The sequence below is a fragment of the Eupeodes corollae genome, chromosome 1 (genome assembly GCF_945859685.1).
Source record: "Eupeodes corollae chromosome 1, idEupCoro1.1, whole genome shotgun sequence".
Classification (NCBI taxonomy): Eukaryota; Metazoa; Arthropoda; class Insecta; order Diptera; family Syrphidae; genus Eupeodes; species Eupeodes corollae.
The window spans coordinates 25,303,538-25,322,616 of NC_079147.1; the positions used below are offsets into that span (position 1 = coordinate 25,303,538).

Consider the following 19,079-nt stretch of genomic DNA (forward strand, 5'->3'; position numbering starts at 1 on the left):
ATCAATTAGTTTATTGAATCAATATTTCTTCACTGAATGTTAGTAGTAATCTATACATTATTTACAAATTTAAATCAAAAGCACAAAATCAAATAGTGACATAATAACATCTGATTTTGACAGTTATAACCAACCTCCGAACAACAGTGCAGCTGATTGAACAAAGCAAATGTATGGTGCTCTATTAATCTAACTTAAGCTAAGTTTACACGATTGAAAGATCTTTTAATATTGACCGAACTGTCAAAAGTCTTCCAATAGCAACAATTTTGGAACAATTTTGCTATCAGGTGAAAGTTGTACGTTTATACGGTTGGTTGATTTGATGGAAATATTAGACAATTTGTTGTATTCCAGTTGAAAGTGTCTGTTTACAAGGTTGGAATACTTTAGAAAACGAAAACATTGGAAGAAAATTTCCTTGACACATGACAGAGAATAGGAAAATTTATTTAAGAAGTAAAAGCAATGGTTCGTTCAAAAATATAAAACCTAAAAAATAACATCCAGAAGATCGAGACATTGAAGGTTGTTCGGAGGTTAAACACTGATGGTTTGCATTCGCTAACAGCTATCTTGTCAAACGTCTTGGCAAACCGTGTCCTTAAAACATTTTTATTCAGCACAACCACAAACATTGCTGGCCTCGATTTAAAGGATAAATTATAAAGTTTGTTCATGCGTCCAATCCTTTTCAGATTTTTTTTGTATGACTTCTTTTTCATTGCTTTGTCAGACGGTGACATCCTTTTTCTTTCCATTTTCCATCTTGAAAGTTTTTATTTTTATTGCCTGCTCAAAGGCTTTCTTATTCAAAGAAAATTGGCTGACGGTTTGCTGACACTTTTGTTTCTGTCACTTTTGACAGATAGAATTGGTTCTTTACATGGATGCTATAAAATTGATTTAATTTTCTTACGAAAAATCTTCCAATATTGAAAGAACTTCCAATCGTGTATACTTAGCTTAAGTTCAGTTCAGTAGTTCATAAGGGAACTCATTTGATTCTCATATAATGATCTGGAAATCAAACCATGTCTACAATACCCTATACGCATGAGTAATGATAATAAATTAAATTAATTAACTCCAACGCAAAATCTGAAATGCGAAATAAAAAACTGTAATTGATACTGGGATTCCCTTTGTATGTTGTACATACATTGAAATACATTGTATTGAGAATATGCAAACTCCAAAGACATTCGAATTAAGTCCAAGCAAACATAATGAACATATGTACATAATTGTTGGTTAATTAATTATTCAATCTTGTTAATTTATTTTGCGATTCACTAACCATCATGGTTATTTTCTTATTTGTGCAAATAATGTACGTACGTAGGTTTCAATTATTATATAATTATAGTCTTTGGATAAAAAGACCTTAATATATTATTTTTAAATCTTTGCTCATCTGCTGTTTGAATAAATAAAATACAAATATTTAACATTTTGTTTGTTTACTCATTTCTAAATTCAGTTCAAATTTTGCAAGGTAACAATTTGTAATTATTTCATACTTTAATAAATTAAAATAAAATAATTTAAAAGGTACATATGTATTTTGATAAGAGTGTTTTTCCGCATCTTTTTTGACATTGCAACGATTTTTAATTTAATTTGGTGGCGTACTTTAGTTTAAAGTTAATTTTGACATTTGATTTCACGTATCTTGCTCGTACTTATTTCTTAAAAACTCAAATGTCAAAATTGATGTTTAACTAAATCCGCTGCCTTTGAAATTTTTAAATTTTTCTCTTAGTGTACCTTAAAACGAATGACCAAACTGTCAATGCCTTCACGAAAACTGTCATCTGTCAACAATCGTTGTCAAAAAGATCGCTCACAAGAGAGAATAAAATAATTTCCCCACAAACTGTCATCTGTCAGCAATTGTTGCCCAAATGCTGTTTCCCACGACACAAATTTGGTTGTTTTGGGCAAAAAGATTGCTTACAAGAGAGAATAAAATAATTTCCCCACAAACTGTCATCTGTCAACAATTGTTGTCCAAATACTGTTCCACACTACACAAATTTGGTAGTTTTGGGCAAAAGAGATTTTCTACAAGAGAGAATTAAATAATTTCCCCCCACTGAAAAATTCTGCCTAAGGAATTTCTTTGGGCAGAAATTGTTAATCTGTCAAATATCATATAGTGTTATTAGCGTGGGCCGTTCAGTTTGTTTTCGCTTTGATTGAATGGCAGACAGTTTTTCCCGAGAAACCATTCCATACTTTTCTGGCGGTTTTTCTCTCTTTGAAAGTATTTAAGAATTTGACAGACGAACCATTTCTGCCCAAAAATTTCATGAACAATCCTAATGGCTGCGTTCAATCTCAGACAGATAGGGTATCCGGATACCTTTTTGTTAGTGTTCTACTTGTAAAATAACAGCTGAGAAGCCAAAAAAGGAATCCAAAGGTATCCAAGAATTTCTGGGGTATTTAGGTCTCTGACAGAACAGCTCATTCAACACATGGTTGAATCTCAAGAAACTTCAAAATTGATTTCAGCTTTTTGTATTTGTTAGTAAACAAAAAGATACAAAATGCTAGTTGAAGTTCCATTTGAGGATGTTCTGTACACAATAGACGACCAAGAAATTTGACATAGATTACAGATTAAGGTTATCTCTTATATATTAAATTGTTACGAACCTATCAATTCATCATCGTCCGACGCTTTTTGTGAACAGCTGAAAGTTGTTTTTATTTTTTGACAGCTATCTCAATACAGCTGTCCAACTCGTTCAACAAGGTATCTAAAAATCCACCTATCCAACACGAGATTGAACGCAGCCAATGTGTAATGAAAGACAGTTTCACGGAAAACCACTAAAAGGAATCGTAAGCTATGATTAGATTTTTACTGAAATCAAGTTGAATACTAAAAGGAAAACTGACAGTTGGAATAAAAAGAAAAAGAACGCCTTCAGTGGAATCATTATAATCCGAATTATGAAATCAATTATTATTCTTGAAAGATAAAGGATAAAAAAAGGAAGAAATAACGTGACGTGGTAATTTCTAAAACAACAAATAAAGTTGTATTGTTTGACCAAAAGCTAAGTTTGACAGGTGTCAAATGCCAGCGCTAACGATTTAAAACCACAAAGTGAATGGACTCTTATATTTTCTGTTCTGTTTCTATGTAAAGAGTTGTTGATTATGAGTTTATCAGTGAAAGTTCAAGCAAAAATCATACGAGTTTTTTTGATAAGTTAATCTAAGGACCTTAAATTAGTATAAAAGAAAACATATGGATTAAAAATATGTATAACCTTGAAAGTTGTTCATAATCTAAAATAAAACAAAAAAGGTAAATACAATATAAAGTATTTATTTTAAGAAGAAAAACATATTTATTTATTTAATTATTAATATCTTTAAGCTTCAAAGAACAATAAGATTAAAGCCCCTAAGCCTTCTCATACTTAAGTAAAAGTAATTTTTGATTAGATAGAACAAAGGAATATAACTTTTGTTTTTTATCTATCTGTCTACCTTTTAGGCATATAAATGTTATATATTCAAATATTTGTGTATATTTATTTAGGTGGTAAAAATATTTTAAATGTCAGAGAACCTGTCATTTGATTTTATCTGATGGGATCAGAAACCTCTAATTATTCATTCAAAAATGTTCGGTTCTTTTTTACAAAACACGTTAACTGTGTATTGACTTTGTTTCAATAAATGTCAAATGAGATTGATATACATTTTCGACCTAGGTCAAGAAAACAATTAAACGGCATATTTTTGGATTACTCAATTTTTTTTTCAATCTTGTTTTATTGGTCATTCAATTTCACCTCAACTGAACTCTCACCTCAATTCCAATTGAATTAATGACGTACGCGTGGTGAAGACATCGAGGCAAAAATTCTTCCTTTATTTCTAGGTGTCTGAATTATAACTAGTGATGGAGACCATGCCAGGGCATATTATCGCTCCAAATATAATACACGGTGGGTTGATATTTCTGAACAACGGGTTCAATATTGAACTGGGTGAAACACAATCATGTAGTTTGACAAGCACAGTTGAAATATAAAAAAATGGGTACAGTTGCAGCACCACAATTGGAAGGCGAAGCAAGAAAAAACGACGCTATGCCAACTTTAACTCTTTCGAGAAAAGTCTGAACTAGATATATTTTGACGTTTCTGTAGGTTTGTTCAATTTTATTGTATGAACAAGAAAAATTACCATTTGTGTTTAAAAAATTTGGACTTTCCTCTCTTTTTATATTTGCTCGTCGTCACGTTGAAGAACTGTCAAATTTCTTTTGAATTTCTATTCTACGAAGTCTTAAACTATGACAAATTGACATTTAAACTAAGTTTTTACATAACCTCGATTTAGACATAAACATAACATTATAAAGTTCATCAACCTGTTCGTTATCTTATCGTGTGAATCACTTAAAAACATCTCTATTATCAAATCGCTTGTCAACTATTTTACATGTCACATTTTAGGTATATGAACGTATAATGGCTTATGTTTGCATTATTTTAATCGATAACCATATATTTATAACCTCCCTAATGCGTGCGTATCATTTTGATGCTGTCGCGTCTCAGTGTCTATGCACTCAACCAAAACTTTGGTATCACGCCAACTTTTGGACTTCATTCACCGGCTGTCAGCCGGCCGGCAAAAGTGCACTTGACGTCGATGACATGCATTCAACCAAATGTCAACCAAACTGAGACAACAACAATAACGAGTTTTTGTGTGTACTTATCTTCTTCTATCTTATCTCAAACAAATATCAAACATAATTACACAGTCTTCAAAAGTTGTTAGAGACGAATTTGTTTCTTCAAAGAAAACACCCAAAGATAAAAAGAAAAATACAACAAAAAATAAAAAATATGAAGAAAATTTCAACTTTCTAAAAATAAACAAAACACACACTATGAATACAAAAACACTAAAATTACAACTTCATAACGCGATCGCCCAAACTGGGGCGCAATCTGGTGGTACAAGATTGCATTTTGTTTCTGTCACTTTTATAATGCTAGAGCCTGAAGCAGTGGTGCTGCAGGCAGCAGACAAGCAATATTTAAAATGCAAGTGCATCGAGGCTTCACCAATCACCATAACCACCCAAACGTGTGTTTCGTAGTCTCCCGCATGTTAGATGAAGTATGTTATGTGTGAGTCGAACTCAAACTATAAAATGCATATGATTTGGTTGCATGGACCTGCTGCTTTTTTTATAAGATGATAAATATGTAGGGGGAATAATTTGACAATCTAAGGAAAAAAAAATATATACTCGTATATTTATAAATTCACTTCCTATGGGCTTGACCTGTAGGAAGAGTACTTCATTTGAAGTTTGCGAACAAGAATGACATTCTATAGATTCAGAAAACAGTTATGTTTGATGTTTCATGAGAAAAAACGTTGCTGTAGATCTGTTTGATGTTTTCTTTTCCTATCAATTTTAAAGATTTTTTGAATTCTGTTAAATTTTCGGACCATGTTTGGAATTAAGAACTAAATATGGAACGTCAAATTTGACGTATTAGAATTTTGATATCCGTGGAAATTGTCACTTTTGTTATTCGTAAAAACTGTCAAAATTTATTTGCTTGTGATCAAAATCAAATGCAGAAATTGTGATTTAAACATTAATGGCCGAAAAAAGGTGCCATGTGAAATCCTTAAATAATATTTAATCAATCTGTCAATAAACTGTCAATAGACGAAAAAGAGTTAATTCGGTATTTTTTGGGTCAAATTTGTAAAATGTACATTAGGCGATGGAATTTTAAGAATGGTTTTAATTTAAAAAAAAAGAGATAGTTATTGTAAAAAATGTTCTTGAAAAATTGCAAATGGCGTAGATTTTACTTGTCAAATGTCAAAAGTGACAGCCTGTTCGAAAAAAAAAATTAAACTTCTTATTGATAACTCTTATTTATTCTTTCTTTCAAAATGTTTGTTTATAGACTGCTTAGTATAATTTATTGTTTCAGAAGTCAACCAACATTAATAATTTTTGTAAATATTTAGAAAGATTTATCAGTTTACATAAGATTAAATCGTGGTAAATAAGAAAGATACTATATTCAAAAAGATACAAGAAACGTTTTACATCAAAATCTACTGATCTTTTAAAAGATGGAAGCAAAAAAGTTCTTCATTTCACAATTTTAAACTTTGTAAAGCTTATAATTCCCAGACACTCACTTAAATTCCAAAACAAAGGTTACTGACTTTTTTGAAATAAGAAAAAAAAAGATGACGTTTTTGTTTTTAAAGATATTTGCCAAGTACAAGTAACAAAAATCATTGAACTCAATAAATGTTTATTATATTTTATCCATATTTGGAAATTATTTGATTTTTTTTAGATGCTGATTATTTGTTATTACGTACATTGTGTAGTTTATTATGCAATTTGTATTATTTTTTTATTTTTCAAAGTTCAAAAACTTTTGTGGGTTTGAATAAAGAAAAAACAATAAACAAAGTAAATAAATATAAAAACAATAAAAATAAAATAGTAGATTATTTTATGAGTTGTTAGGGTTTTGCTTTGTTAAAAATCAAATTAAAATAATTTAAAAATGAAATACAATCAAAATTTTATATTTTATAAGTTCAATTATTTTATGGTAATTAATTTGGTTTGTATTTGTTTTAAATAATAAGAATTATAAATTATTGAAATATACTTATTGTCTTTAATTTGTCATTATTATTATTATATTTTTTTTTTACAATTTTAAGGAAAGAGAATAATGGAATTCATTAGAAAGACAAAGAAAGGGACGTCTTCGTGTTAGGTCGTAGCGGCTTTTGACATTCTTTGTATCGACTTTATGGTATTTTAAGATGTCATGTGCCAAAACTTATTCTTTCTTAATTTATTTGTTTATTTCTTTTATTTCTTTTACAAATTTAACAACACTGCTAGACACAGATTCTACACTAAAACAAACAAAATTGCAATGACAATACAGATGTCAGCTGTCAAAGCGTCACCTAAATAGAAAATAATAGCTAAACTACAATCACGCGTTCGGTCGTGACGACTTTGACATGCTGAAAACTGAAATGCAATCTGAAATGTTACCTCAAGCTTTGTGCTCGTTTTAGATCGTTTATATCGTAAGCTGGAGCTCAACGCCCGAATAGATCTAATTCTATTTTGTCGCCCTTTGACAGCTCACAACATTGTTGTCATCACAATTTTTTTTTAATCTCTGCAGTGTCTTCACTTTTAAAAAAAAATTGAGTCTGAGGTTTGAAGCTACATTACGTTTGGTAAATTCTTAGGCTCCGCTTAATGACACATGATATTGTAAAGTCGATATTAATTACGATATCCAAAAATGTCTAAAGTCCCACAGACCCAACGCGTGTTTGTGGTTTAGGCAGATCTATTACTCTGGTTACAAGTGGAGATCGAGGAATCGAATTGAGATTTCGATCCAGGTATATGGTGGCACTGAATCGAGGAATCGAATTCAAATGGAATCGAAATGACATTTGGGTTTTATTTGTTTGAGTTCTGCTACGTAAATATCTTTCAAATAAAGTTAAAATTTTACAACAAAATTAAATTTAGCTTAGAACAAACAAGAGGGAAAAAACTTATCGCACGGACACAAGCAAAACCTGACACATCAATAACTTGATTCCCCAATTCAGGTTTACAAACAAATTTTCGATTCGATTCACCTCTCTCAATGAGATTAGATCGAGTAATCCTATTTCGATCCAGGTCTTTACGGAGCTAAATCCTGATTCAATTCTCTTTGTAAACGCGTTATATTTAGGCGTTGCTGTCGGACTGACGATATTTACGATCTGAAGTGGAGACAAGGTAACATTGCAGATGTCATCATGAAAAATGGCTGAAACGCAAACACGCTTCAGATTCGGCTTCGCCTGACGTTTACGAGTTCAGCTATATGAATTCAATGCATGCTATTACAATAAAGTTTCAACTTTACGTTTCATTTGACAATCGTAAGGAAAAGAAAGTAATGTTACGTAATGTGAAACCAAACGGAAGCTCTAGTTCAAATTTGCTGAACTTTTACTTTGTCTGACAGATCAACAGTTGTAAAAAGTCAACAAACAAATTACATTTGCTTTTGGTTATTATAGGCTGTGTCAGCTATTTCCGCAATAAATTTAATTTTTTTGATTTCAAAACTCATATTTTTTTTTACTTTGCTTATGACAGAAGAGCCATTTACGAAATGTCATTTTTGAAGTGTCGTTCAAAGCAACCTTGAAGCAGGCCCATCGTAACGCAGACCAACCCGAAGCATTTGTGTTTGTGTTTCAGCCATAAGAGTCGATTGTGGCTGTTCGATTTGTCAAAATCGGAGCGAATGAACGCGTGAACGCAAAAATATATTTCTCGAAACCAATATTGTTACCTTTATATAGTACAGTAAGACATTACCAACAAAACGGTCCGCAGTAGAAAGACTTTTGGATTTAAAAATCGGTACAACTTAAAGAAGATCTGTCAGAGTACTAATTAAAAAAAATCTTCAAAATTAACAAAACTAAGAAAAAAACTACCTAAAACTAATAAAATGGACAATTTTCAAGAAGAAATGGTAAGAAAACATCTGGAAATTGAGATTCTATAAATAAAGTTCATTTAACAATTGTTTCAAAGAGGGGGTTCGTTCGTAGACTACTACATTAACATGTGGTGTTGAAGCGAGCTTGAAACTTGCCTAAATTCTTCATATATCTGAATCAAGTTGAAATGAGTTTGATTCGACACGATTAGGGTCGGGGATCGGATTCGAGTCAAATTTTGTGAAGAAAATCTGTGTGGAGGAGTTGGTTTTACAGATAATGCGTTATAGCCTGTTTATTTGCATGTTTTTGTACAAAAAAATACAGAAAGTAGGAAGCATATTATTATTTAGTGCTGAAGTAATCAGTTCTTCATTGTTTAACACGAATCAAACTATCTCACTTGCACTTCACACTTCGAAAACATCGAAACAACATTTGCATTTTAGAAAGTGCTCTCAGACTTAATCATTTTTAAACCTTCTTGGGCGGTGGAAACGCCAAAAAGATTTATTTAATCTTAACTGAGATAAACCTTTGGTGGAAACATAGCAAAATTTAATTTTCTTTACTATTGATTTCTCTTGCAAAATAAGCCCAGTTAGTCCATTTTCATCAACAAAACTAAATAATATCAACAGTCAGAGATTGATTTGTTTCCCCAATGGAAAACACATACATTATACAAAAATTCCAAATGCACAACTACTCAACGAACAAAGCCATTAAGATACAAATGCAATATCAATCGTACCAACATTTGAGAACGAAATCACAAAAGATCCGTTCGAGGCTCGTATAAATGTCAAAAACCCATCTATAGTAAGATTCTAATCTAACTTTTATCGGTGTTATACTATGGATATTGTTTTTGGTGTCGTGTAGAATCCTACTATACTATGGATAAATTTTCCATCAAAACACGGGTATTGTATTGAAGTAGTGCAGGGTCTTTCATTTTTCAATTTCGTTGAAGTTATGATTTTCGACTGTAGGGCAAAAATTAAATCGGTTGCATTTGAAAATATCAATTGGATCACTAGCACGCTTTGAATCGACATTTTAAGTATTTAAACGATTCATTACCATAAATGACAAATACTCTACTTGTATTTAAGACAGCTTAATTTGGCAGGTATCAAATGAAAAGACAACCTACTTCGAGCAACGAAATGAATGAACTTATACTTTAAAATAGAGTAATTAATTCGAACTAGAGAAAGTAAAACGGTCGGTTTTGGTTTTGGATACAATTGTAGGTCATCTTTATTTCTGACATTACTCACGAACAGTGGTCTTTTCTTTTTTGAACAATTATTAACTATCGTTGTAATGTCAAACAAAACTTGTTCAAGTGTTATTGTTACGAATTGTTCAAATTTGTAAGAATCATTTAGGAAAGACAAGTTTTAGAAATTGTTGATCTGTCAAAAAAAATGGTTTTTATAACCTTAAATCGCAAATTGAATAACGAAAGAAAAATTGCATAAGGAATTTAATAGAAATTAATGAGTTTCGCAATGTGTGTATGTTTTTAAAACATATCCTGAGTAAAATATTTATTTTTGTTTTAACAAAATGATGAAACGCAAAGAGAGTAGTCAACGAAAAACATTAGATAAGGTATAGTAATGAAAATTCTTGGTACAATTTAAGTGTCAAATTGCTTTTAAGTTCATTGTTTTACAAAATACAACCAATTACTTTTGTGTAAATATAAACTTTGACAGTTCAACACAAAGTGTTGTTAAAAATCGTTACAACAACGAACAATGTAATGAAGTCACATTGTTACACATCGTAAAAATGTTAACGTTAAGAACCGACAATAGTTAACAATATTTAGAAAAAAGAACAGACCTCAGTTGAGGGTACTATGTTAGTCACGGTGCCCTGATTCACACAAAATTTATTTTATTAATAGTTGTGATTTTTGGCCCAATTGTTTATAAAAATCCGATAAGAACTTTTTGTGATAGGTCCAGTTTTTCAAATTAAAAATTTTGAACTCTCTCGACGTTTCAAAGTCCTTAGAATCTAAAACCATACAAAAACAATATCCGCAGCATGAATACTACCGATAAAAGTTACATTTAAAGAATCCTACTAGGGATGGGTTTTTGACGTTTATACGAGTCTGAAATGGATCTTATGTGATTTCGTTCTCAAATGTTGGTACTATAGATATTTGCATTTGTATCCCAATGGCTTTGTTCGTTGTGTGCATTTGGAATCACGTGTTTTCCATTGGAGAAAAAAAATCTATCTATTAATGTTGATATTATTTAGTTTTGTTAGAGAAAATTGACTAACTGGGCTTATTATGCAGAGAAAATTATAAAAAGTTATTTATGTTTTTCTATGTTTCCACCAAAGGTTTATCTTAGATTAGATTAAATAAATCTTTTTGGTGTTTCCAGCGCACAAGAAGATTTAAAAACAATTAAGTTTGACAGCACTTTCTAAAATGCAAATGGTGTTTCGATGTTTCTTATGAGGTGCAAGATAGTTTGACTCGTGTTAAACAATAAAGAACTGAAAAGTTTAGCAACATATATAAGAATTTACGCTACCTACTCCATGTGCATTTTTTTTAAAATTTGATTAAAACAAAACTATATTTTTTGTACACAAACATTCAAATAAACAGACCATAATGCATTATCTGTAAAACTAACTCCTCCACACAGGTTTTTCTTCACAAATTTTGACTCGACCGTTAATTTTGATACCCGACCGTAATCGAGTCGAATCAAGCTCATTTCAACTCGATTCAGGCATATAAAGAATTAAGGCGATCTTCAAGCTCGCTTTAACACCACATGTTAATTTATTAGTCTATGAACAAACCCCCTCCTTAAAGCAATTGTTACATAAACATTTTTTTTTATAGAATCTCAATTTCCAGATGTTTTCTTACCATTTCTTCTTGAAAATTGTCCATTTTATTAGTTTTAGTTAGTTCTTTTTTTCTGAAGTTAATTTGAACTTTTGATTTTCACAAAACTTTCTTCTACTTGTGGTTTTTTTTTTAATATTATTCTGACAGATGTTCTTTAAGTTGTACCAATTTTTAAATATGTGTTTTCTTGGGAATTTTCTACTATACTATTTATAGTATGCCAACAAAACACGGTTATTGTATTTTACGTTAATAACAAAATTCTTCATAAAACAAAACGGTTTTAAAGTCAATACCTTTATTTATTCACAAGATATCGAGAAGCGAACATCGATTTTTACCAATTTCGTACAGTATTTCTTGTAAATTTGAATTTTCGTTAAAAAAACTGACTTAAGTATTTTTAATATTTTTTGTAAGATCACATTTTGAAGCCACTATTTTAAATTTTTGGCAAGATATTCGAATCGCAAAACAATTTTTACTAACTTTTAATCACATTTTACTTATGTTTTTATTTTGTTTTAGTAAAAAAAAAACTGTCAAAAACGTCATTCTCCGTTACATACAATTATTTTTGAGATAAAGTCTCGTTTGTTCGTAAAATATTTTTTTTTCAAAAACATTTTTACTAGTGAGCTATTTCGGGTCAACCAAAAAGTTCAATTTTTTAAAAATTGCTTTAGTAAAATACACTAAAAAAAATATTACCTATTTAAAAAAATTAATTTGAAATCGTTATTTCTACTTGTTCCTTAGATATGGACGAAGAAAAGAGCTTCCAGAACTTACGGACGTACGAAACGTATTTACACACACACGTACAGGCATCTCTCAAAAAAAACTTTGCTTTAGATTCAAGGGACCCTGCAACGTCAAGAATAGTCAAAAGTAAAGAGCTTCCCGAACTTACGGACGTACGACCGTCCTTACACACACATGTAAAGAAATCTCTCAAACAAAATTGGCTTTAGATTTAAGGGACTTTGCAACGTCAAGAAATGTCAAACCTTTCAATTCGAAAAATTGAACCGATTATAATGACTTTATATAGGAAGTTCAAAAAATGCAACTGACTTTATTTTTTGAATAAATTAAAAAAGTGACATAAACGTTTGTCAGTTTGAATTTCATGCGAATAGAATGACGTTTTTGAAAAAAAAAATTTTAACTTATTTCATCTTAACATTTGTTACAATTTCAATAAAAATACCCAATCAAATAAAAATACTAAATTGGGTAAGCTTCGCAAATATCTGAACAGAAAACAGCTCAAAACTTTAATTATTGATTTCATATTTTTTGAAGTTCCTTAAATAAGAATTCGGCTCGGAAAAATAATAGTTCAAATTTTGAAGAGCTCTATGGAAGTTATCATCTTAGGTCGATTCTCAATAACTTGTTTCTTAAATGAATGGAAGTTGGATAAAATAATTAAATGCCAAAAAATTCCAGTGCAAACACCGTCTTAAGAAATGGATAACATTGAGCAGGTTCAGACAACATAAGGGACTTCATTTCCAGTCAACTTCATTTTTTGAACGTACATTTTGACCAAGACAACTAGTTAGTATTTCTAGTATAATGAATTTCAATTTCAGAAGTACTTCTTGGTTAGCCAAGGCGTAAAGCAAGGGTGTTTGTTAAGCCCACTTCTATTTGCTCTTTATCTGAATGACCTTCATGAAGACTTACCCGGTGGGGTGTTTGTGGCGATTATGGTGATTAAGATTTTACTTTATGCAGATGATCTCGTCTTGCTCTCTAACTGCCCTGCTGATTTGCAACTTAGGATTGATCATCTTTTCAAGTATTGCTCCCTTTGGGGCCTAAAAATAAACTTAATCAAGTCAAAGATAGTTGTTTTCCGTGATGGTGCAAGAATTTCTAAGAATCTTAAATGGAATTATGGAGAGAACCCCATTGAAATAGTAAACCATTATAAATACCTGGGTGTTATACTTAACTATAATTTGTCTTTTAATAAACATCTCGACTCTAGGCTGGTTATTTCAAAAAATGCAATAAATGCAAAGTGGTCAAATTATATTAAAAACTCTAAAATAGTAATTTCTAAAAAACTTAAGATTTTTAACACTGCAGCTAAATCAATTATGTTTTATGGCACTCAGGTTTGGGGATACAAGCGATTTGAGCAGGTTGAAAAACTATTTCGGTTTTTCATAAAAAAAATGCTGTACCTCCCCAGTAACACCTCCAACTATATGTTACATTTAGAAACTGGCCTTCACTCTCTTTATGTTCAAACTCTACGACTCCATTTTAATTACATAAGAAAAACTCTTAAACTGCCTAGATCCAGATTAACACGTATCCTTGCGGAGGAGACAATCGCTGTAAACATTTATTGGGCCCGCGAATGGAGAGATATATGCAATAAACTAGGTTTAAATATAGATACTAACTGTTTTACTTCACCATCTTCCTTGATCGATCTGCACGAAAATATTATTGAAAACTTGATAAATTTCGAAATCTCGGAAAACATTAGTAGTGCTAGAAGTTCACAATTCCATGATCTTTACCCTCAACTCGAATACTACTCTAAACCATATTTTTCCGACGAAAATTCTTCCCATTTGGTTAGCCTCGTTCTCAAAGCTAGGGGTGGGCTTCTCAATATTAACGCCAAAGCTTTCAAAAAAAATACAGTCGGTATTTGCACAATTTGCAATCAAGATGAAGTGGAAAACACGTACCATTTTATTGGCAGATGCCCAGTTTTCAAGAACTCTAGACTTATATGTTTCGGTAAAAATGTACTTTCTTCAGAAGACCTCTATGAAATTTTAAACGGCAAAAACTTTCAATCTCTCTTCAGTTTTTTAAATTATTATTTAAAGTATAGAGAGTTATTATTAAATGAATTTTGTTAATAAATAAGTAATGATTAATAGGAATACGAAATGTAAAGAATAACGTTGTAGTTATTATTTCAATAATTTTATAATAAGATTTATATTAGTATATATTTAGCCAACCTGACAGACAACAGTAAAAGTTATGTCAATAATACTGTAATATTAACATTACACTATTAAGATTTTGTGAAAAATTTTGTACTGATTTTGTAAACAATGAATTATTAATAAAATCTTTTATCTATCTATCTAATTTCAATTTCAGAACTTTACTACACAAACTTCTTATTTAAGTTCATACCTCAAAAGCTACCAAAAATATTATTATCTACAAAACACTTCTCAAGAAGTGACAAGTTTATTACGATTTGTATTTTGTACCGAAAGAAATTTTAATTACATATTTCTTTTGGAAATTTACAACTAACCCTTTCACAGAAAAGATTTATTGACGTTGTGAAAAAAATAAACAAATCATAGAGTAATAAAGTTCAGCTTTCAGTTGAATGAAAACGCATGATCAAATGTCATTTTGATAGAAGTAGACTTGACTTAATAGTTAGGGAAATTTTTCTTAACTAACTTTCCTGTCAGTAGTACCCGTAGCATGATGGTTAGTGCGTTGGACTGTCATGCAAGAGGTCTTGGGTTCAATCCCTGCCTGTGCCACCATAATTTAAAAAAATAATTTTCGCGGGTACTGCCTCTTGCGAGGAATTGACAATTCCTTCAAGAGTAATTCTTGTCATGAAAAAGTGCTTTCTCAAACTAGCCGTTCGGATTCGGCCTTAAATTGTAGGTCCCTTCCATTCCTGACAACAGTACTCGCACACAGGAATGGTTGAGAGTTGTAAGTCACTAGGCCCTGGTTCACAATGGACTGTTGCGCCACCCCATTTGATTTTGAACTTTCCTGTCAGCATTCCATTAAAGTTGCCTTAATTGGAAGGTAATTTGTTGACAGCTGTCCAATCAGAGGATAGAAACTTGCCTTACTTTCAAGTCCTTTATAACTTCTGAACCTGCCCATTCAAAACATAATGGCTGCGTTCAATCTCAGACAGATAGGGTATCCGGATACCTTTTTGTGAGTGTTTTACGTGTAAAATAACAGCTGATCAAAAAAATCTGAGATGTCAAAAAAGGAATCCAAAGGTATCCAAGAATTTCTGGGGTATGTGGGTATCTGACAGAACAGCTGATTCAACACATGGTTGAATTTCAAGAAACTTGACAATTGATTTCAGCTTTTTGTATTTGTTGGTAATAAAAGATACAAAATGTTAGTTGAAGCAGTATTTGAGGATATTCTGTACATAATAGACGATGAAAAAGCTCGGTGCCTTCGAATTTTAGAAGGTAATTATGATCTATTTTTCTAAACTTCAAAATTGACTTAATTTGTTCTCGTTTTGTAGATAACCAATCCGAAGAATCAGTTGAATTATCCATTAAATGCTTTATCTTACAACAATTTTAAGTTCGAATCTTAAATGTTTCTATGCTTTTTGTGAAAAGCTGAATGTTGTTTTTATTTTTTGACAGCTATCTCAATACAGCTATCCAACTCGTTCAACAAGGTATCTAAAAATACCCTATCCAACACGAGATTGAACGCAGCAAATCGAATCGATTACAAAATCCGATGAGTATTTTTCGGAGGAAACCAAATGTCAATTTTTGACATTTCTGTCATATTAAAAATGTCAAAAACTCATTTCGAAATCATACAAATATTTTTTGATTTTGTGTGAAAGAGATGTTTTCAGAATCACATAAGCTATTTTCTAGTAAATTTGAATTGTACCTATAGGTGTCATCTACATACATTTTTTTCGAAAATATCTCGGGTTTGACTAATCTAAAACGTATTCTTTTTCCTCCCACGAAACCAATACTTGTCCTATAGATTATATCCGATACATTATGTAGATTGTAATTTAAATGTTAATTAACCGTAACCGTGAATTGAATATTCAAATAATGCCCAGGTTACCTACCTACACTTTACATTTACATATACATTTTATATGCCTATAGGTATGACAATCAACATAAACAAAATGCATTAAAAAAGTATCCGAGTACTACTTACGCGCGCCGCCACCGGCAGCCCCAGCGCCAACAACCAGCGGCGCGACGAACGCTGAGCCTAAGTTCAAGGCATGAATCTTTTAATTTTATTATGACTGTTGATTTCGATTTCGATTTCGATCTCGATGAATCGAATGGAACATGTTCTAAGCGATATTGAAGAAAAAAAAACAGTAAATCGCACTTGCGCTTAATCACATGCCTCAACTAAGCCTTCAACTTCATATTCATATTAAACAAAAACAAAAAATCAATAATATTACGGATTATTATCATCACATCACAAACAACGGTAATGACTCTCATCTCAAGACACATTCATCTCAACTTTTATAGCAATCATTGGAGGTCACCAATTATTATTAATATTTTGTTAGTTAAGATAACCCATGGCACCATCATCACAACTGTCAATGATGATGGCAGGCACTAATGAAAGATCCAAATGATCCCACCGATCTCTGGACTCAAGACCGTTCAATCAATATGCATACATATTATAAATGGATGGATGCAAAAATTATGAGTTAATTCAATGTAGTACTATGTGCAAGTGAGCGTACTTACCAAACCCATTTGCCACCGGTACCGATTCGATCCAGTTCTTCGGAGACGATCTCTTTAAGATCATCCTCCTTCATGGCGATAAATGGTTTCTCCACAGAGTTAGCCATATTTTTATTGCTTTCACTGTTTTCTTTCGATTTGAAATTTGTTTTAAAAGTTTTATTTCTTTAACAATTAATTCACGAAGTAATATTTCAAGAACACTTAACACTCAAAAATAAAAAACGGAAATAAAATTTAAATTAAAAAAAAAAAACTTATAAGAGTTGTTCAAAAAGGAAGGTACTTGAGGACATTGTTGGATTGGAACACTCTTATTTTTTAAAAATAAACTTTAAAAAAGATCACTCTTTAAAAAACTGATCACTGCCAGCAGAAGTTTTTATTTTTTAATTCAGAGAGATCAGTCTTTACCAGGCGACTGCTGTGGGACTACTGCTGAGGCGGGACTCTGATTGCACCACAAGAGACTCTACAACACTCTGACAGTGACTTTGTGTAAGTCTTGTTGTTTTTGGGCTTTGGTCTTCTGGCTTCAGGTCTCGGTCTCGGTTTTGATTTTCTGGGATGGGAATCGACCCGTTTAATCACATAAATGTTGAAGTGACGTTCTACCGTTTGTGGGGTCTCATGATGTTTTTTTTTTGTGGTTGATCTTTTCCGAGATCGAGTTGGAGTTGGAACACGAGGAGATTTAAGGTATGATCGGTTTGGGCTTGACGATGCAACGCATATGATTTTGTATTTCTTTGTTGCAACACGCACTTATATGAAGATCAATGAGTAAAGTGACAAAGTGACGTTTGACAGCTAAAGATGGCCATGATCGTGAACAACTTTTGTTTTGAAGTCATACTTAGAGTCTTAGACGCCTCGATCGATAACTTTGGCGTAATTAGGTATGATTATTATAGCCACCGGCATTTTTGGTGACAAATATAATGTGTACTTGAAAATGTTTGTTGGGGATGCTTTCACTTTTGTGCGTCGATGACAAATGTGGGTGGGGGTTAATGTATTCTGTGTTTTATTTTTGAACGCATACATTTAAAGTTCATAAGAATACAATATCTCCACAATTTTCACTATGATAGTTTTAGGATCTCATTGCCTTTTATAATCGCTGAGTAAATGTTCAATTTAAAAGAAAAGTTAAATTAATAAATGTTTTACTTCTTGCTCCTGTAGCTGAACTTATTTTTCATCCAAGTTTTTCATATTCACCAAATGTTAGCAAACAGTCTCGTATTTCAAATGAAAGTTGTCATTTGTCAAGCATGTTTGGAATATTTTCTCGTGAGTAAATCCTAATCGGCCTGATTTGTCGAATTCAAAAATGTTGACATTTCTCGCCGTTTCAAGAAACATAGAATGGGCAGGTTCAAAAGACATAAGGGACTTGAAAGTAAGGCAAGTTTCTAACCTCTGATTAGACAGCTGTAAAATAATTACCTTCCAATTAAGGCAACTTTAATGGAAAGTTGACTGGAAAGTTAGTCAAGTCAATTCTACTTCTATCAAAATGACAGTTGATAATGTTTTTTCATTCAACTGAAAACTGAACTTTATTACTATATGATTTATTTATTTCCTGCCCAATTTAATTATTTCTGTAAATGGCTTCCTTGTCAATTTGGATAAGAAAAAATAGGCTGGGATGCAACCCACACTGATAACTTCCCATTCCGTCTGTCTATTTGTCTTGCTTAACAGTTTGTTGTTTTTTGTGTTGTTTAAAAATTTGTTAGTTTTATTATTCTTACAAAATTTTAAAATTACCAGTTTACCAGTTTGAAAATTTAGTTTTGTTAAATAGATTTTTAGTGGAAAACAAATTTTTACCAATTTAAGTAGAATTTCTTAAATTTTTACAAATTTTATGGATGAAATTAATTTGAGAGCCATCAAGAACCGAACATCAATGTTTAACAAAATGTGCGCACTATTTCTTGTGGATTTTATTTTTTTATGATTTGGATTTTTATAAAAAAAAAATACTTCATATCGAAAACAATGTTTTCTGTAAAATAAAAAGAGTAAAATAAAGAGAGGCTTTT

General features: G+C 31.4%; 1 protein-coding gene across 1 annotated transcript in view; it reads right to left on the reverse strand.

Annotated features, from left to right (window-relative positions):
• Positions 1–17,496, reverse strand: part of LOC129939819 (organic cation transporter protein) — a 34,807-nt gene extending 17,311 nt beyond the window's left edge. The window contains exon 1 of the mRNA XM_056047981.1: positions 17,023–17,496. Coding sequence (XP_055903956.1) covers positions 17,023–17,129 — 107 coding nt within the window. The 5' untranslated portion in view covers positions 17,130–17,496. The remainder of the gene's footprint in view (positions 1–17,022) is intronic.
• Between the last annotated feature and the right edge of the window lie 1,583 nt (positions 17,497–19,079).